The 21,583-nt window shown below is 34.9% G+C and overlaps 1 protein-coding gene across 2 annotated transcripts in view; it reads right to left on the bottom strand.

Annotated features, from left to right (window-relative positions):
- Window positions 1–14,629, bottom strand: part of LOC123880106 (polyhomeotic-proximal chromatin protein-like) — a 42,834-nt gene extending 28,205 nt beyond the window's left edge. The window contains exons 1-3 of one of the 2 annotated variants that reach the window (XM_045928020.1): window positions 14,362–14,629; window positions 3,164–3,836; window positions 1,013–1,186 (exon numbers count right to left, since the gene is read on the bottom strand). In XM_045928020.1, the coding sequence (XP_045783976.1) occupies window positions 1,013–1,186; window positions 3,164–3,836; window positions 14,362–14,396 (882 nt within the window). In that variant the 5' untranslated portion in view covers window positions 14,397–14,629. Of the gene's footprint in view, window positions 1–1,012; window positions 1,187–3,163; window positions 3,837–3,949; window positions 4,148–14,361 lie in introns of those variants that run through there. The other variant, XM_045928022.1, reaches the window with a different exon arrangement.
- Window positions 14,630–21,583: the final 6,954 nt, after the last annotated feature.

Below are 21,583 nucleotides of genomic sequence, written 5' to 3'. Positions count from 1 at the left end.
ATGAATGAAAATTCAAACTAACAAACACTCGTCAAGAGCGTGCACTCCTAGGAATCCTGTCCTATAAAGTCACTTGCCTACAAGCAACATTGAGTGAAAGCCTACATCGAACTATAAACAATTATGTATATCAAACACCTTCAAAGAAATCGTCTGTTACATTATGTTATAATACTTTTAATAAGTTCATTACAGAAGTAACGTGAATCTAATGTTTTGCGTGGTTTAGATTTACACTAGGTTAACACAGCAAAAAATCTTGGCACGTGTAATTAAACGCGTGTACCTTGTACCTACTTTAAGTTATTTCATTAAATTGGTTAAGGTATTCGACTGTTTCAAAAATAAATCTCTTTTGTTTGGGGCCTCATATTTTTTTATAACTAAATGGGGTTGGGCTTGACTGCAATCAGACCAAGCAGGAGATGATGCAGCCTAAGGTGGAGCGAATAGAAGGAAGAATGAATAGATACCTACCCAGAAGGTGCCTATTCATTCTTCTTTTGAAAAGTCGGTCAAGTACTAGTCGACTCGCATACGTAGGGTTCCATTGCATAGTACGAGAAATAACACTTTAATTTTTCTAAGATTTTACTGCATCCATTTTTATATCTCTATTATTTGTTATTATAGCGGCAAAAGAAACACCCTACCCTCTCTACCTATTACGGTTCACGAGACAGCGGACAATTTTTTAGTTTTTTCAATAAATATAGATTTTTAATTTATTTTTACATCCCGCAAAAAGCTGGATAAATCTTAAATGTGAATTAAAGTGATAAAAACCGATGAATCAACAGCGTAGTACTAGCATCCTAACTGTAACATTAAATAAGGAAAATAAAATTAAAAACGCCATTTTCTCAAAACCTGTTTTCTACGTATATGTGAAATATATATGTCAAAATGAATAAAGCTGAGTTTAAATTGCTATTAAAAAAGACGTATGCAGGTATAAGTCGGAACTTAAACAGGTTGGCAATAAACAGCCAAGAAAAATATACAAACTCACTAGTTCCTGCTGGTCTTGTTGGTTTTTAAGATGCTGCTGAATAGCTTGGTGCTGACGCTGCAATGCTTGTTGCTGCAATTGTTGCAAATGTTGTTGCTGCAACTGCTGAAGCTGCTGCTGTTGTAGTTGTTGCAGCTGTTGCTGTTGCTGCTGCTGGATTATTTGCTGCTGAATCTATTTAGACAAATTAAATAGATTTTTTACTGTCTTATAGAACAGTATAGCTCCAATATCAGGATTCGGCAAATGATTCGACTTCAGGCAAACACGATAATAATCAGTATTTGGCAAATAAATTGACCACAATATTCGGGATACGGGAAAGTTTTGTGTTCGGCGAATTTTTAAATAAGTCTGGCAAATCACACGCGACGTTCTGTGCCAGTGAATAGTCCTTCCTGTGGTGTATTAGATCAGGGGTTCCCAACCTTTTTTTGTCTACTGCCCACTTTAAGAATAAATTATTTTTTAACGCCCCCCTTTTTAAACATACTTAAAAACCGCTAAGTACTTATAACAGATTATTGAAACGCATAGTATTCGGACAGAGTATCTTTTATTGAAAATAAAACAAACATAATCAATTCTTATTTAAAAACTAATGTGAAGGTTGAATCTGATGCTGTTCTATAAGTTTGTTGATATCAGGTTCCAATTTACTCAAAAACAGCCGCAAGTCGCCACGTTCGGTAACACGCAAACGATTTCTCTTTTTAGTAAGCAGCGTTGCCACAGCACTAAATCCACGTTCACACAAATATGACGATGGGAATGCTATCAAAAATCGTTGAACAATTGACCACAATCCAGGGTACAATTGCGGGATCGGTTTTTGTAGCCAAAATTCTTGATATCCATTTTTGAACTTGATTTTTATTTCTTCGTTGGTTGTCAATTCTATAAGTTCTTCTTCCGGCTGAGGCTAAGTCGGTGTCTAAGAGTCTTCCTAGCTAGTTAGATGAAATTATAAATCGACCCCAAAGCCCTACACAATGCCCCCTTTTTTTCTGGGTCTCTTACCGCCCCCCTTTAGGCCTGCAGCGCCCACAAGGGGGCGTTATCGCCCACGTTGGGAAAGACTGGATTATATGACATAAAAAAGGAGTTCCCGCGAAATGCGCGGGACGATACGATTGTCGCCGGCCACACACCTCGCTATATCAGGAATCATTTGCCGCATCCCGATAGTAGATAGGAACCATAGTATTCCAGTAACAGATAAATAAAAGAATGCTATTATTTAATAGAGTTATGTTTAAGACATACTAATAAAAATGTAGATCTGCTTAGTTTTGTATATGGATTAGTCATGGTTTATACATGTTGAATAATATGTGACAATAATGTGTATATGTCATGCATTACTAGTTATTCTATGTCGGCAAGATTACCTACATTGCATTATTTTTCACATTAATGGATGGCTCTAGCTTTCTTATATAATAGTTGGATCATCATCATATCATCATCATCATTACCAACCCACTGCCGGCTCACTATAGGGCACAAATCTCCTCTCAGTATGGAAGGATTGGAGATAATCTGGCCAAGTGAGGATTGGCAGATAGTTTAATATAATCTACTAATTGAGGCACAAATTATTAAATTTAGATAAGTACTTATTTCAGACTAGAGAATGCCCGCGAGTTCGTCCGCGTGGATGTAGGTTTTTTAAAATTCCCGTGGGAACTCTTTGATTTTCCGGGATAAAAATTAGCCTATGTGCTAATCCAGGGTATAATCTATCTCCATTCTAAATTTCAGCCCAATCCGTCCAGTAGTTTTTGCGTGAAGGAGTAACAAACATACACACACACACATACAAACTTTCTCCTTTATAATATTAGTGTGATAGTGTAATTATGATGCTCTAATCTAACATTATGAAATTATAATAAAATGCAGTATAAACTTTTATTTTATTAAATTAGGTACTTAAAATATGTCAAAGAGAGATTAATTACTGTTGATTTAATGTGGGATTAAAGCAAAAGCAGTCAAACTCAAGTAATAATTTCTTTATAGAGAGTTTACACTCAGTATGTATGTATGTATATATTGCACCACAAAACATAAATAGCAGGTTACAAAAAAGAAAACTTAAAATGCAGGTAGAAAAAGGAAGTGTTTAGTCAATAAATGATTTCGTACCTGTAATTTGTCATCTTCTTCTTTCGGATTTCTAAACCTATAATCTTCACCTTGTGGATGATTTTCTGATTCAGATTTGGGCTGTTTAAGCTCAGGTCTGCGAAAAGTGTTATTTTGTTTATCTAGAGCCAGTAAAGTATTTGCCGCTTCGTACTTATCCTCAAAAGTGATTCCAGCCTTCTCAGCCAGAGTCTCTAAGTACTGAAGGGGCCTTTTCGTAGGTTTAGATGGTGCTTTGGACTTCTCTCCCTGACTGCTGCCTGGAGACTGTTTCGGCACAGTTCTTGTTATTGTGATACTATTTTTATTGCATTCATCCTTTTTTTCACTCTTAGGCTCTAAGGTAAAATAGTTTTTGTGATAATTATTGTCTTTATCTTTCTCCCCGTTGAGATTACTGTTCTCAATTAAGGTTATAGTTGTAGAATTGGCAACCTTTATTGTCTTGTCTTTGGTGTCTTCTTTAGACTGGACCGGTGAACCCGAGCCGTGTGGCGGAGACAGGAGTTGTGTAGGGACATGCTGAGTCACTGATATGTTAGTATTTGTGACATCAGAGGTGTGAATTTGCTGCTTATCAACTGACTTTGCTAATTGTGGCTGAAAACTGGGGCTGGGAGGCTGTTCTTTGTCCTGCTCTTTCTTTTTTTGTATGTTATCTAATATTTCTGACCTAAAAATAAACAAAATATACATATGTATCACAGCAGGTAACAAGGATAATGATTATGACACAGTAATTTTAACTAACTTGTCATTTCATTATACCACTTGTACACAAAGTACCTGCTTATTTCAGCCATTATTCAGGAAATAATGTAGTTAATTACACTTTTTACCATGTATTTTTAGCAGGATAATTTTTCTATCACTAATACAATCACATCAGGAGACACAGAGGAATACGTATTCAACTTTTTTATTTTTTCACAAAATTGCTTAGTTGTGTGGTTAATACAATCTCTCATTTATTTATTATTTCATTAATTCATTATTACCATATTTTAAAAAATGTAATTTAATATTATTAACATTTACTAAAATAATTTCCTTGCTTTGTAGAAACTGTCAAATGTCAATCATCAATCAATGTCAGATTTGAAATTGTCAGGCCAAAGCAGTGTTTCCACTTTTAACTCAAGCTTTTACCCTAGGATTCTGATAAGGTTTTTTGTACCTTACCCTATTAATTTTGGCCCTAGTTAGATTCTGTAAGAATTATCCCTTTTAATTACCCTAAAAACAATTCGTAATGCCCACAGGTAATACCTGCCCTGGTTTAGGGCGCACAATTTTGCAATTATAAAGACCAACATTATTTCACATTATAATAATAATTAAACATTTCGCAGAATATACCTAACTAGATACAGTCTGGCGAAATTAAATATTTTGGAAGTAAAATGTTTTACCTAGAGTAACACTAAAATTAATGTCAGTGCTGTCAATTGTAATGCTGTCAAAGATAAAAAAATATTCAATGGATTTAGATGGGTTTCAGCAATTTACTAGTTTATTTGTACGAAAAATACCAAATAACAGTCACATTACCAACAAGGCGATTTTCAGCAGTGCTCGTGAAGTGAAATACATAGTTTTAATACGCTTTTTGGATGAATTTCTAGCTTACCAACTATTGACCGTATTTGAGGACTTATAGCGTATATTTTCGGTATATAGCGCTTTTAATGAAATTATATCTTTATATTTAGGCGAAGTATCACTCCAGAAATTCATAAAGTGTGCGTTTTAAGCATATTTCGTTATAAAATTTCATTTCAATATTTTACAAAAAGTAAACAATAACATACTGCGACCAGTGCAATTGATACATTTTTTGCGGAAAAATCTTAGTACTTAGTTACCTAGATAGAACAGTTTGTAATCGAAAATTCATTACACACCTAACATAGTAAAAGGAAGTCCAAGGATAGACTTAGGAAATATTTAATATTATGGTGGTACCTATCATATTCACAAAAATCTGCGACCTGGTTATGAAGCTTAGATTAAGCCTCATGTGATAAATAAATAATTTAGATCCGAAGTAAAGCTGAAAATATATGTAATATTTTATATTAATTTATTAAAAGCTTTAAATCCTTACGTGGCAAGCTGTTTCTTACATAATTTAGTTGGCTATAGATATCCGGTACATGATTAGGTTTTAAGATAATTTTGAATAATTTTGGTTGAAATATTAGAGTATTTTGTAAACATTAAAAAAATACAAACTATCAATATAGTTTTGGTTACAGTACTTGGTGTTACAATAAGAAGGACTGTGGCGCCCTCATTTAATTTGTGCTCTTTTTGGGCGATGTTTAAGCGGTTACATAGGTACCTTTATCTTATGACGGAGGACAAAGAGCGGTGGCTCCTTTGGCTTCCATTTTCAAATTATATGACGGAGGACAAAGAGCGGTGGCTCCTTTGGCTTCGTTTTTCAAATTATACTTTTAAAACCAACCAGAACTCTCAGTCTTATGCGAATGACTAATTGATAGGAACCTATAGTCAATTTTTTAATTCCAGAGACCAAAATGATGGCTAGAAATGTCGTACTTAAAAATAATGTTAACGAAAATAGTGTTGTCCTCATGGTTCCGGTTCAGATAAAAATCGTTAATAAAATAAAATTTCGTGCATAGTGAGTATGTAAATAAGCTTATGAAATGTGTAATCACGAGAAAAAAAGTAGCACCAATCACATATTATTTGAAAGACTTTAAGTATAAAATAACTAGAAATAATTCACCTAAGGAAATTTTCAATAGTATGCAAAATTCATCAATTGAGAATCAGTCTATATTTCATTTGAATCGGAATTATTTTCAACACATTTTGTTGTCTCATACGTTTATCGGTCTCGATTAATATTTATCGGTAAATATCAATTGCACCACATCACTATCAAAGAGCCGTAAAAAAATAGACAACAGAAGAAAGTTGTTTAAGTCTCCGGAATAAAAAAATGGACTATAGCCACCTATGTATAGTCCATACCGATAAATCAAAGTAGGTCAAGTGCGAGTCGGACACGCACACGAACTGTTCCGTACCTTCGTACTAGAAATAAGCAAGTTAATAGAATAGAAATTCTTTATTTGCATTAATAATGACAGACAGTCATGAACAATTTTTAATTTCTTTTTTTGTTATATACTTACCTAAACACAAATACACGGTTTTCGGATTTTTTGTTTTACTTGTGCCGCAAAATATTGCTACCTACCAAATTTTGTGATCCTAGCGAAGTAGGTACCCGATAGGTATTGCTTCCCTTGTCCTGACAGACAGACCATAAGGGTTCTGTTTTTTTCTGTACATAATATGGAAACCTTAAAATTAGATAGGTTGTTTAATCCCTAGGACATTGTTATTCATAGACTAGGACTATGTCCTAATCCTGACTAATCCCCAGATTATCTACGAATTAAGTATCGTATTTGATATTTTTTAATATCATGATTGTTTGCTTAGTTTAAGTAATTTTATTCGTGTTAGGAGATTCCTTTTAAGATAGTAATAAAAAATAAATCAATCATAGTGCAAGCTTTATAAAGCGAAATTGAATGGACCGGGTATTTTGTTGTGTTATAAAGAGTTTTCGTTAAACAGAGAGTAAAAAAAAAAGAAAATCATTTCGCGTTAAACAAAAAATTAACACATTTCTAAAAATTCCGTACTTACGATATATTTACGGCTCTATCATTATTTTACATAATAATATGTAAATATACTACATTATATTTGAAGGTCAGTAAAATTAGTATTTTGGGGTCTAAATATTGACATATTATTTCGATATTGAGAGTGGTTGCTATGCTAAGTGTTTCAATATAAGGGTAAGAATGTTAACCAAACGAACCTTAACAATTTCTGTTTTAAAGGTTTTTCGTTAAATATAAATTCGCAGTATAGAGTTTACACTTGCAATTCGCAATATAGACTAGAACCAGATGAGGAAAAATGACAAGTGAGATTTTCCGCCGTTTTGCAGGTTTTCTTAGGGTTCCGTACAGGGAAAGAGCCAACAGGAACTTATTTTTAAGCCTCCGCTGTTCGTTCGTCTATCTGTCTGTGAGCGGGCTCTATCTCGTGAACCTTAATAGATAGAGAGTCGAAATTTTCAAAGAACATGCATTCCTATGGCCTTAAACAACAAATACTTGTTAAAAATTTCAAAATGGCCGCCATGTTTTAAAATAAAATAAAAAGTGTTTTTTGGTAAGGAACCAAGAAGGAAGGAAGGAAATGCGAGTCGGACTTGCACGCGAACGTGCAAGTCCGACTTGCATTTGACCGATTTTTTTTGCACGGAGATGTTGTTGACCACAACCATACGGTGGAAATGGGCAACTTTAGAAAAGTGTCAAATATGTTGCCGGTTCAATGAAATTAATGCTGAAAAAAGCGTTCTTTGCATGCAGCGTTCCACAAAAGACACAAAAACATTAGTTAGTTATTATTGTTCTGGGTGTTTTACTTTTCTTAAAATTACGTAGGTAAATATATAGCATCGATGTATATATATATTTTTTAAATTGTTATGTGTTGCTTTTATTCCACCATTATTCAATTTCTATTATAAACTTTGATATTTACCATTTCTTGGATATTTTTGAAGCAAAATATAGATAGAGCAGCCAGATAGGTTATTCATGTAAATCTTGCAAAATGTTTTATTATTTATTCCTTTTCTATTAGCTATGATTATATATGTCAAACAATTTTTTTAAGTTTTTTTAAATAGATTGCACTTGTACTGAACAAACAAACTAACAAACAGACAGACAGACAAGAAAGCGAGTTAATATTGCATTCTTATCCGGTTCCGATCAATAATTAAAACCTCTAGCAGCTAGCTCATCGGGAAGTTAGTTTAAAATCAATTGCGTACTGGATAAACTAACAAATAAAAGACAAGAATGCGAGTTAATAAAAACGAGATAAATAAACACCATTAGATTATTTAGTAGTTTTTTATTTATCGTGCAAAATGTCGAAAAACATTCACGAGTACGGAACCCTCGGTGCGTGAGTCTGACTCGCACTTGGCCGGATTTTTTAAATATTTACCTATGCCCTATGCTGACTGCCTAACATGACTACGCATTATTCCTGTTATACAGACTCACATTGCAGAAAACATAGGATTTCAAACATAGGATTCTAATTTCTAATATAATACACTCCTCACTCGCCTAGTTTGTAAACTGTTCATTTTTTTATAATTTCCCACCGCCCATACTCTCTGGGAGGGGGTAGGACGCCTTGGTAAGACTCAGCAGATCCTCATTTCTAGTGCCAAGATAAAGTTACGAACTTTCTTTAACGCGGCGGTCTCCGTTTTCGTCGATACTAAAGTTTACTAAAATGGAAATAGGTTAGGAACGCATGGATCGAAAAATTTGAAATTAATATATAATATTTTTCATTATATCCCCTTGGATTTGGTCCGATAAAAACATGATTGGACAAACTTTCCTCGATAGAAAAAAAATCAGAAGTTTGGTCTAAAACCTTAGGCTTTTGGGTTTTTCTCTTTAATGACAAAGCTCTTAAAGACGTAACTTTCACCATAGGTGTAAAACAATCAAATAAATAATTCGGTCCGATCATTTCACAGTAAGTGCTATATTTCAAATTATATTCTAAATTATTTGATTTCACGCTTCCTCGCTTATTCTCTTCAAATCGCGTACAGAGCGAGTACAAAGAATTTTCGACCCTATTGTTGAGTCTTATGGGCCGTAATTACGTTATCTTGTCAGTCATACCCGTCGCCTCAGCGCGGCAGGACCTGTTTCGGGTTTCATAAGCATTTTGTCATACTGTAATTGTACAGAATGCCATAGAGTAGTAAATTCAGTACTATGTTATAAAGTATTTTTATTTAGGATTTTTCTAGATTTTAAGATAAGTTTATATTGTGCATTTATTACATTAAAAAATTAATTATTTTAAAAAGAATGCAGTAAACAGTACATTGCAGTGTAGTGAAGCTAATATTAGGTCATAATAGACCAGGACTTATAATTTGAAAATAAAAATTAATTAATCTGAGTGCTCTATCCCGGTAGCTCAAAGATCAAAAACCAAACTTGTAAAATGCATAAGTATTAGAAGATAAGATGGAAAAAAACTTTATTGATATCAATTTAAAGGTTTTTAGGGGAAAGTACTAATTATTATGAAAATAGGATGAGAGGAGACCGCGTATAAGCAAGCGTAGTGTAGGACGTCCTCCAGCACGATGGACTGATGATATAAAGCGGCTGGCGCTCTTTAGGGAAGGCCCATGTCCAACAGTGGACATCCACGGGCTCATAATGATGATGATGATGATCATGATTATTATGAAAATGACATCCACTTTCAAGTCCGAGATGTTTATCCAAGGTGTTATAATTTTTAGTTTCTTCACTTGCTATGCAATGATATCATTTATTAGGGTTCCGTACCTCTAAAAGAAAAGCGGAACGCTTATAAGATCAATTTGCTGTCTGTTTGTCTGTCTATCTAACTGTATGTCTGTCTATCTGTCCGCCTGTCAGTCTGTTTGTCCGTGTGTGTTGTGTCTGTCAGGAAAACCTATAGGGTACTTCCCGTTGACCTAGAATCATGAAATTTGGCAAAAACCATGAATTTATGGGTTCATTAAAAAACAATGTGTTTTAATTTTCAAAGTAAGATAACTATACCAAGTGGGGTATCATATAAAAGGGTTTTACCTGAACATTCTAAAACTGATTTTAATTTATTTTTAAGCATAATAGTTTTTGATTTATCTTGCAAAATGTCGGAAAAATACCTGAGTACGGATACGGAAACTTGGTGCGCGAGTCTGACTCGCACTTGGCTGGTTTTTTTATGTATATACGTCACTAAGTAGTCAATAATAAGTTTGATCAAAAATTGCAGTGTCATAAATGTTTTATAGATCAAAAAAATAATCATACTATTAAATATTCCTTCAACTTAGACCTTATTGTCACAGCTTAAAAGTTGAAAATGTGCAAAACAAAATTTCATACGTACTTAATACTTTTTCTCATAAAACTAGTTCAATTTACAAGAAATGAAAGATCCTATTGTGTTTGCCTTTGTCAATACAAAGGATCTTTGTGGCTTTTGTGTTCCCACTCACGTATACTAACATTAAAATATCGATGTTAAAATATTCGTTGTAAAACTTACCTTATGCAGTTATTCTTAAAGTATACATTAAATTGTTATTGGGACGAGAGTTGCTTCGTTTTGGAATGCCAAATCAGTGTATCAATTTTTCTTGTTTTGAATCGAAAGGTAAGAACAGTAATAAAATGTAACTACTGAAATCGTTTGTTCGTAGCTTTTATAGGTTCGTGAGAAGTAGTATTGTTGTATGATAATTTGGTCAATTTACAGATCAAATTTCTCAAAATCCTGTCTTAGTGCGGGTCTACGTTATATAGAGAACCAACTGCATCTTTTCAAAATCACTTCAAAATCCCATCAGGACCAGTCCTGGCACAATTGTTAGTTAGTGGTAGTACCTTTTCACCCCCACTTTTTTTCATATTACATCCGTTAGGTCAATTTTTTCGTATAAAATGTAGCCTATGTTACCCGGATCTTTACGACAAATCGATTTACACCTCATTCATCAAAATCAGCCCAGTAGTTTCGGCGCTACGGTGGAACACACAGAATCTGGATACAAACACACACACATACATATACAGACTGCTAAAATCATAACTCTTCCTTTAGGCTTTGGCGCAATGGGGTAAAAAAACAGGCTGAATTGAGAACCACCTTCTTTTTGGAAGTTGGTTAAAAATTAAAAAGGGAGCAAGCAACAGACCATTTAGACTATTTACTTTTCCAGACGTTTTAGATACTATCTCATTCAGCGTTTATGTCATCCAACTATGAAATTTGACGTCTGGCTAATGAGGTGTTCTAATCATACAGACTATTCACAATTCCAGACGTTTTGCTACTTGTGCATTTTGTTTTTATGGCGTACAGCTAAGTTGACTCTCTGCTGACTGGGTAATCTGCTTTGATGTCATCTAGCTGAATTGTCTATTGGCTTACTAGGCACTTTGCTTTCATGCCAGTCAACGTAAAATTGTCTTTTAGCGAAAAGGTAATGACCTCTTTTTCTGGATGCCTAATGATAGGCATCCAGAAAAAGAGCTCAGCTTCTGAATTAGAGAACATAATTACTACAAATTTAAAATTTGAATCAATGGCCCGAATCTGAATATAACAAAAAAGCTATAAAATATTTTAATCTCTGTCTTGACTTTGTTCAGTATCATATAAAAACATTTCTCCAGCGCTTTGACTTTGAACCTTAACGTAAACAGTTAAGTTAGCGTATTGAATGTGTACATACCTACTTATGCTCTTTTGGAATATTTCACCTAATTAGTTAACTTTTATGGCTATTAGCTCCGAGCGGGCCGGTTTGACTGTAACCATATTGAATAAACAAAAACAAGGATTATAAACAAAACAGCTTTTTATACAACACGAAATATATTATAATGTTATCCTGTTATGGCTGCAGGTGCATATAATCTCTTTCAGGTGTTTTTGCACGCCTAGCGCGTGTGATATTTTTTTACTGTAAACGTTTTGATAATATGAAAAAATAGGATTTTACGATCTCGGTAATTAGTGAAATGCAATAAATAGTTACTTGTGTAATGTCCGTGCTAACTGTATTTTCATTGAATTTCAGTTGAGTGTAATTTCTATAATCTCAGCATCTATAATAGCAATAAGATATAGAAAATATAAGATTTACCTATAAATGTAAGTAATTAGGAATGACAGTATTATCATTATCAATAAGTGAAAATTTCAGAAACTTGGACTTGTCCATGCTATAATCTTTTATCCATGTGACGTATCTTCTTTCAAGGCCAAATGTAATGGTCACCACAGTAATGACCAAAACTGGCAGATAGGGGTTTATAATGAGAACGTTAACGTAAAATAGACCTTAACCGCCTTATTTTATAGCTCAAATTAATCCATTCATGTATAGCCAGTCAGACAGAACCAGAAATTAAAATCGGTGTAATTGAATTTAGGACCTTAAGTCAAGGTTATTTAGGCCCATTTTAATTTAATGTTACTGTGTGTGTGTGATCTCATTCTATGAAAGTTGGTGAAATGTTAAATCTCCTACTATAATAAGCATACAGGTTGAAAAAGACACCTATTAGCATGATTGTAAATAGATCTCATTCATTATTTCTCGTTGTTGACAAAAAAATAAAAGTACATTATAATATTGTTTTTTTTTTAATCAGTGACTGTTTACTAACTAATGATAGTAACTTGGCAACAGTGTGCATTAAAATCCATACTAATATTATAAATGCGAAAGTGTGTCTGTCTGTCTGCTACGTTTTCACGGCCCAACCACTGAACCGATTTTAATGAAATTTGGTACAGACTTGGGATACATCCCGGAGAAGGACATAGGCTACTTTTTATCCCGGAAAAATGAAGAGTTCCTACGGGATTCAAAAAAACCGAAATCAACGCAGGCGAAGCCGCAGGGATCCTCTAGTAGTATATAAAACAATATTTAACTTGTACAAATATTTTTTATAGATACGCAATGTTATATATTACAATAAAGTAACCCAGCGAAGTCGAATGTAATCGATTCTGATGATACCTACAGATTAATTTTTTTAAATAAATTTTTAATTATTTCATAATAAATATTTTTTATCACTATAACTTTGAATTTTAAACTTATACATAACTTGACTTTTTACTCCATCGTAAACACTGAAGTCGGGTGACGTAATGATTAAATGCAGGAGCGATGTGAAAATAATAATCTACACTGTGGCGATGCGCAACCGGTTCAGGGGCGTCTAAGAGAGATGCCGATACAATGTGTATCGCCATCTCTAGATTTGAAATTATACCTGGAATATACCGTCCCCTTAATGTACATATTTTGCCTCCAAAATATGCTATTTTACCTATACTACAGATGAGGTTATAAAAACAACAAGTTACTCTATCGATTCTAGAGTCGATAGAAGTTTTGGAACTTTTTAGGATTTGCGCGATGCGGTTGTGACGTGTTTAGCAGCCTAGATTGTTTTGATACCTCTAGTCCCTCTAACTGAAATTGATGCAGATTGACACCATTTACACAAAATATTTTATATGTATATAAAATATTTTGTGTAAATATAAGCTGTTATTAACATATACAATATACATAGAAAAATCTCATCATAGATCATAGGTAGGCATCGATGTATATGGATGGGCCCTTCGAAGATAAAAAACGCGCTCAAAAAGTCAAGAGAATTTGCAAAAGTCTCTTGACTTTGTCAATGACGATGACATAAGATTCAAGCGTATTTTTGCGGACGGAATTGTATGGGAAAGGCTAATCCATATACATCGATGTAGGTAGGTAATGTTTATTGGTTATAATGTTGCCATAACGTGGGACAAATTAGTATTATTCCAAGTAGGTGGGTGAATTACAATATTAGTAACAACAGACCCATGCCACATTTTTCTTTATTATACTTACCATCTCCTTTATAAATATACAGCTATGCACCTATTTAGGGACAGACACCTATATAAAAACGGCCCGTCTGGCATTATTTCACAAGGGGAAGCAAAAAATAATGAAAAAGTGCGAGTGAGAGGGCATTATGCGGACGCGTGTGGCAAAAGAAAGAGAATTATGCAACGCAATAGGGGAGTTGGAGAGCAAACCGGTTCTGCATGTGTGCAGACAGACGTTACCCCCTCCTCCTCCCCTCGCCAGTCGACCCTCGGCTTCGAGGGCCGTGAATTGTCGGCTTTTCCCCGAAGCGTTGCAATAATAATAATAGCAGCTTGCTCCCCTCACTGAATACAAAACCAGCCCTTGCGGAACGGTTTTTTATAATAGCTTTAGCTTATAATGTGGCTTGCGATGGCTTCAACACGGAACTATAACGCAAATTATTTCGTTTACTGAATAGAACTTGAACTCTATTAAGTACTGCACTTGTTATAAGCTTGCCACCAGCGTTGGCAATGTAAATGAACTGACGCGATTCACGGTGATGACGAATTTAACATCTCGACCCACCTCCTAGCCACACGCGACACACTCAACCTCACTGATTCGCAATAGTAAAGTAAAAAATAAAATAAAATACCTTTTGGTGTAAAAACCATAAGAACAACGTTCCATCGTTTCAAAATAAAGGGTTAACTTAAACGTAAGCGCCGACCCATGCGGCAGTAATTAAAAGAAAATCAAACAAAAAGGTAAGGATCGAGACATTCGCACAGGTGAAAGTGAACACAACACTTATTATCGACGAAAACGACATACAAACACACTTTATCGATAGTCCGGTTCTCGTTTCATTGTAACAACAACCTTCTTTCCGAATGGCGAAATACGACTGTTATGTGTAGAGAATGCGCGCGGCACCCGCTGCCACCGGCTCCGTCACGCCGCACCCATTCCCCTCACCTCTACATCTACCGCTCTCTATCAGGCATCTCCAATGGTACGCCCGCTAATAACTCAGCTCTACCATTGGCGGATTCATTTTACGACCGTTCCACAAACAAAACCGGTTGCCATGAACGGCCGAAAAGGGCGCGAGGAACAAAATTTGTGTTTCTGAATTATTATTATTACATCTATTCCTCGCCTTCTCTTTTTCTTTGTAAATTAGGAGCAAGCAAATCTAAAATATTAGCTTTACGCTTTGCCATAGAGTTAGACACATCTATGCTTGTGTGCTTGTATTTTTTACCTTGTTTATTATGTTTCTAGTCTCGATTACCTCTAGATTCTTATTTTATTTTTAGGTCTATGTTGCTTCCAGATTTTTTTATAAAGAAAGTTAGATGAACAAAGACGTTTTATAAGTAAGTAGGCTTTGTCTTAAATGTATAGCATATAGAGGTTTAGATAATAATTGAAAACAGTTTATAGGTAGGTGCAGGTACAGTTTTACGATATATTACGATGTATATCGTAAATCTGTGGCACAAGTATTTAGGAATTATAAGTAGAAGAAGTAAAAAATAATTTCGGATTGAACGGCTGAGCGCTGACTAGGTAGGTATATTATTATGATCACTGATGTAATTTTGAAACCAGCAATCGCGCAATATCAATATAACCCTTATTACTCTGTATTAAGGTTGGCAGTTAAATCAAAATAGGTGAAAATTTTATACACGATTTTTTATTTTATTTTTTATAAGTACCTAAGGTATTTGTACAATTTAGATATTTTTTCTAATGTACTTTTTGAGGTGCATATAGGTAATATTAGCTGCTAATGGAAGGTATTTATTAGAAGAATAAAATCGGTCTGTAAACAAAATAAAACTTGAACTCGACCCTTAATCGTTAATTTTGTGTAAAGAGGCGACGGAAAATCGTTCATTATTAAAAATAATGATTTTCATCAAAAACTCTACCTACTATGGAGACAAGGACTATGTTTAGCAGTCTATAGTTCCATTTAATTTAGTACGTACCCCTATACATATAATATTTTCGCTACAAAATATACTTACCTACCGAAAAACTCTCATATATTTTGAAAATACCTACCTACTATTTGCAAAGCATTCCAAAGACGTCCTTAACTTTTAAAAACATTGACGAAATCAGAAAAACACCAAAATACCTACCCAGGTAAGTAGGTAGGTATCTGCTATAAAACCTAAAAACGTGATGAAGATCACATCAGGCAGAGTCAGAGAGAGGAGAGAGTAGAGGAGTAGGTAGAGTGTGTTTTATGGTTTCGCCATACGCCTAATTATTATAGATGTCTACAATCCCCAATGGCTTCACTACCTACCCAACCAGTCAACCCTTATAATCCCTACCTACCTAACACTGCATTGGGGCTTAGATATCTACCTGTCCCTTTCTATTCATACTATGCATTGCTCTACATACGATACCTATAGGTACTTAGCTGTCTCATTATTATTAATTATTACGGCTCTTGGTAAGGTTACCTATAGGGGGTAGAGATAGATATCTATATAGGTAAATAGCTACCTATTTAATTCAATTTTAGGTACTTACCTACTAGGTATACCTATACCCTATACCACCGAATATAATATGATGCTTACTAAGGTAACCTAATAACATCTATACCTACCAGCCCGGCTAGCATGGGCAGTAGATAAAAATTATATCCCCCGATTATATCCACTGATGTCATAGAAATTAGTGGATATAATCTGGGATATAATTTTTATCTACTGCCCATGCTAGCCGGGCAGCTACGTAAAACTAAGCAGGTAGGTAGATTACTATAGGTATTACTTTTACTTTGTCTGTAGACCCATAAGTAGGTATATCGATACTTTTCCAGTCACGGCCCTATTTCCAAAAAATCCGCACCTTTCAGAAATGTAATTTTTTGATGGATTTATTCAGTAGATAGGTATATAAAGAGATGATGCCTATTATATGTCCAGTTTTAAAATTCTATTCTGCAACGTAGGTAAATCTGCAATAAGTAGCAGAAACCAGAATAGAGCTTATAGCTCTACGAATCAGCATCTAAGGTAAATACTTATAAAAAAAATACATAAAGTATCAAATACGTTTATTACCGTTATATTCAGCAAAGAGTATACATACCTACTTAATCACGTGCTACGTTTGCTACACCCTCTTTTTCAACTACACAAGCTAAATTTTTTAAATTTGCCGCCATGTTTTATTCTGCTTTCACTTACTTTTAACGGATCCTATTGTTTATATTTTTATAAATTTTTGTTTGACTGTTTCAAATCATCATTTCATCATTAATAAATTATTGAAATATTATTAGGTATATATTATTTTCTGCGTGAGTTTGCAATCTTATTGTTTATTAAATCTCTATGACTAAACATTCAGTGCCATCTATTTTGCATAGTTCGAGACACTGCCGCGACATTCATTTCTTTGGTGCTAACGCCATCTATTAACACGGTTGTACTGTTTTGGCAAACGCGACAGGTCGACATGACATCGGTGTGGGGATGCCCCGCACACCCGCACAGCCACCGCGTTAAACGATAGCGGTGTGGGGTGGTGGTGTGTATTGTATGGAGCGTCCGCCTCGCCTCGTACCCCGATTGCCATGTCGACCGGTCGCGAACATGTAAAGCTGCTTTTCAGATAGATAGATATGCCGAGTCCGGGATCGATTTTGTTAGCCCCCAAATCGTCAATTTTTGAAGTAGAATTTAAAAAAAAAAAAGTTTGAAAAGTTCGTTTCAACGATGATTCCTTACATGTTTTTAACCCCCGACCCAAAAAGAGGGGTGTTATAAGTTTGACGTGTGTATCTGTTTATCTGTCTGTGGCATCGTAGCTCCTAAACGAATGAACCGATTTTAATTTAGTTTTTTTTTGTTGTTTGAAAGGTGGCTTGATCGAGAGAGTTCTTAGCTATAATCGTTCGTACCTACCATCTAGATAGGTAGGTACGACCTATACGGTGTTCGAAGTTCGGTGTTCCTCTTCATTATTATTCCACAACAAACGGAGATTTTTTCTGTATCTTTCTTCATGAATTGTTCTTTTTTTATCCCCCTCGTGCGTTTTAATTCCGCATTTGTCTCTCTCACTCTTGTGTGGGTGTGGGAGTTGGGACCATCGGCCGTTGAACCCGCAACAGCTGTTTTCATCGACTAATGTAATAGAAATATAAGACACAAAAAATGTTTCTACCTGCCTATCAGACTATGATTACCTATTTTACCCAGACGTCTCATTATTATAATATTGTATGCCCCGGACCAAGGAATACAGACCTACCCTTGTCTTTGGTTATTCAGTATAATATCTACTCTTTTTATCCCGGAAAATCAATGTGTTCCCGCGGGATTCTTTAAGGTCTATCCGTTAAACCAATTTATATGAAATTCGGTACAGAGGTAGATAACTTGCGTCCCCTAAATTGACATAGGCAACTTTTTATCCTGGAAAAGCAAAAACAGGATTTAAAAAAACCTAAACCCACGCGGACGAAGTCGCGGGTATCATCTAGTTGTAGTGATATGATTACATTATAAATTGTAATCATTAGATCTGTTACAAGTATGTATCTTACATAACCTGTTGAAAATCTTTATTACAAGTAGATACAAAGTAGACAAAAGCGGCCGAAGTAAGTTTATTTTTAAAAATAACGTAGAAAAGAAAAACATAATTTGATACATCACCATCCCGTGATCGTTATCTGTGGTTCGTTGGGGCAGCAGCGAGGCCGCTGCATCGATCGTCGGGTGGCACAGAGTACAGACCCCTCTGAGGGTGAGTAGTGAGAGTCTAAGCTCCCCGCAGGCCGTACCGCACCCTTCACTAGGGTGGATAAGTAAGTATACTTATATGTATATTTTTGTCTCTTTGAATTCTTACGTGTACTGTAATTGGGATGATACCTATGTCACAAAAAAAAATATTTCTTAGGAATTATTAAATACAGCGTCTTCCATAATTCGTAACATCCACGACCGCTATTATTTTTAACCGACTTCCAAAAAAGGAGGAGGTTCTCAATTCGTCGGAATCTTTTTTTTTTTTATTTTTTAACCGACTTCCAAAAAAGGAGGAGGTTCTCAATTCGTCGGAATCTTTTTTTTTTTTTTTTTTTATGTATGTTCCCCGATTACTCAAAGACCCCTGGACCGATTTGGAAATTTTTTTTTTGTTTGAAAGGGTATACTATGCAGGTGGTCCCATATAAATTTGGTGAAGATCTGATGAATATCTTTGGAGATGGAGAACAGAACTCCTCAATGGATAGGAGCAAATTGCTCGCGATCAGTGTAATAGCTTAGTAAACAATAGGGTTTTAACTGGGCATAGCATATTATAGTACAGTGGGGCCACTAAAAATTGTGAAATAAAAAATTTTCAAAAGAAAAATAAAACCGACTTCAAAACCACAAACACTAAAAAGTAAAAAATAACTTTTGTTTAGCTACACTTGTAATGTGCCTAGGTATGAAGTCGGGCGAGCTTCACTCTTGGATTTCTAATTTTGTTTCAATATGCTCGCTCGACTTCATACCTAGGCACATTACAAGTGTAGCTAAACAAAAGTTATTTTTTACTTTTTAGTGTTTGTGGTTTTGAAGTCGGTTTTATTTTTTTATTTTTATTTTTTTTTAATATTTTTTATGTATGTTCCCCGATTACTCAAAAACCCCTGGACCGATTTGGAAAATTTTTTTTTTGTTTGAAAGGGTATACTGTGCAGGTGGTCCCATATAAATTTGGTGAAGATCTGATGAATATCTTCGGAGATGGAGAACAGAACTCCTCAATGGATAGGAGCAAATTGCTCGCGATCAGTGTAATAGCTTAGTAAACAGTAGGGTTTTAACTGGGCACAGCATATTATAGTACAGTGGGGCCACTAAAAATTGTGAAATAAAAAATTTTCAAAAGAAAAATAAAACCGACTTCAAAAACGACAAACACTAAAAAGTAAAAAATAACTTTTGTTTAGCTACACGTGTAATGTACCTAGGTATGAAGTCGGGCGAGCTTCACTCTTGGATTTCTAATTTTGTTTTAATATGCTCGCTCGACTTCATACCTAGGTACATTACACGTGTAGCTAAACAAAAGTTATTTTTTACTTTTTAGTGTTTGTCGTTTTTGAAGTCGGTTTTATTTTTTAAGTTTGCTAACCATCTTAAATTATTGATATAACTAAAAAAGTACCTCAAATTAATATATTAAATGTACATGACGTCACATCTGGAATTTCACACTAGCACCCATAGGTACTAAGCGAGCGTTTTTAACCCCCGACCCAAAAAGAGGGGTGTTATAAGTTTGACGTGTGTATCTGTGTGTCTGTGTATCTGTGTATCTGTGTATCTGTCTGTGGCATCGTAGCGCCTAAACGAATGAACCGATTTTAATTTACTTTTTTTTGTTTGAAAGGTGGCTTGATCGAGAGTGTTCTTAGCTATAATCCAAAAAAATTGGTTCAGCCGTTTAAAAGTTATCAGCTATTTTCTAGTTTTCTTGTAGAAAAGAAGGTTAGATAACCCTTAGGTTCATAATATTCAAGTGTCAATTGACAAATGTCAAGTTGTCAAGATGGACGTTGCCTAGATATACATAATTATTTATTTGAACATGATTTGTCGGGGGTGTTGAAATTTTTTAATTTACACTTGTTTATGTTTGATAAAAAGTCACTGATTTGATTAGTAAGTAGTCATCATCCCTATTGATATACGTTACTGTATAGCATAGAAAATGGAATCAGATACCTACCTATTTATTAAGATAAAGTTAAACAGCACAAACCCGACTAGGTACCTACTATTCGCTAATAGAGAGCGATAGACAGCGATAGGTACCTACTACCTAGTACCTAGTAAAATTGTTTTTTCTGTCGCTCGGTGTATTTTAACATTGTACCTACCTACTATATTATTTTATAATTATATATTTATGAACTCAATTTTTTACCGCTTTCATTTGATATCCCACTCGATACAATAAAAAAAATTTTTTTGGAGAACCCACTTTTTTGGATGTAACATCGGTCAGGTTGATTTTATTTGTATAAAATGTACCCGGAATGTACCCTATGTAACCCGGACAATAATAAATAACAAATTGTTTGACACCTCATTCATCAAAATCGGCTCTGCAGTTTTGCTATCTAGGTACATTATACTATCGGTATATTGACATAGAGCAAAGAGTTACTTACCCCTATGTCCTACTTACCTACTTACTTATTGATTTCGAACCTAATTCCAGATCTAGCCATCGACTGACGAAATCTTAGATTAATTCCATGCCAATGTCATTGCCAAGACCGAATATTTTTTGAAGTAGGTACGGTAGGTAGTATCTATACCTTAGGACCTTAGTGAAGATTTGACAATCACAAGTTCAGGGCCGAGGCACAGTTCCAGACAGTTAGGGAATTTCTAACAAAACGTCCGCGTCGAGGTTTCGACGTCACTGGCAGGCGTCAAATGTTAGTAAGTATGTAAGTAGTAACATTTGAAAGTATGTAGCCTTATTTTTCTTTGATTTTCATAGCCTAATGTTAGACCAAAGACTTACGAAAAATCGTATGTCTATGTGTTAGACATATCGTCGATTCAGGATCAAACCGACAGTTCCCGTACTCTAGTTCACTCTGGCCGAGGTGTGGCAAGTTGGCAACGTCGCACAGACGCGGGATAATATAGGGGTAGAATGCTAGTCCAACTGCGTTACTTTCTGTAGGTATAATCCATACTTAGGGCTGTGCTTAAGGCGTTTGTACACTCATTCGTATTTGGTTCGTTTTCGTGTTCGTCCAAATACGTACCTATGCGTTTCACGTGTGCAGTGTGCACTCATTCGATTCGTCA

Source organism: Maniola jurtina, chromosome Z (genome assembly GCF_905333055.1).
Source record: "Maniola jurtina chromosome Z, ilManJurt1.1, whole genome shotgun sequence".
Lineage (NCBI taxonomy): Eukaryota > Metazoa > Arthropoda > Insecta > Lepidoptera > Nymphalidae > Maniola > Maniola jurtina.
The sequence above is the reverse complement of the archived record's forward strand: the minus strand, read 5'-3'. Positions and strand labels throughout refer to the sequence as shown.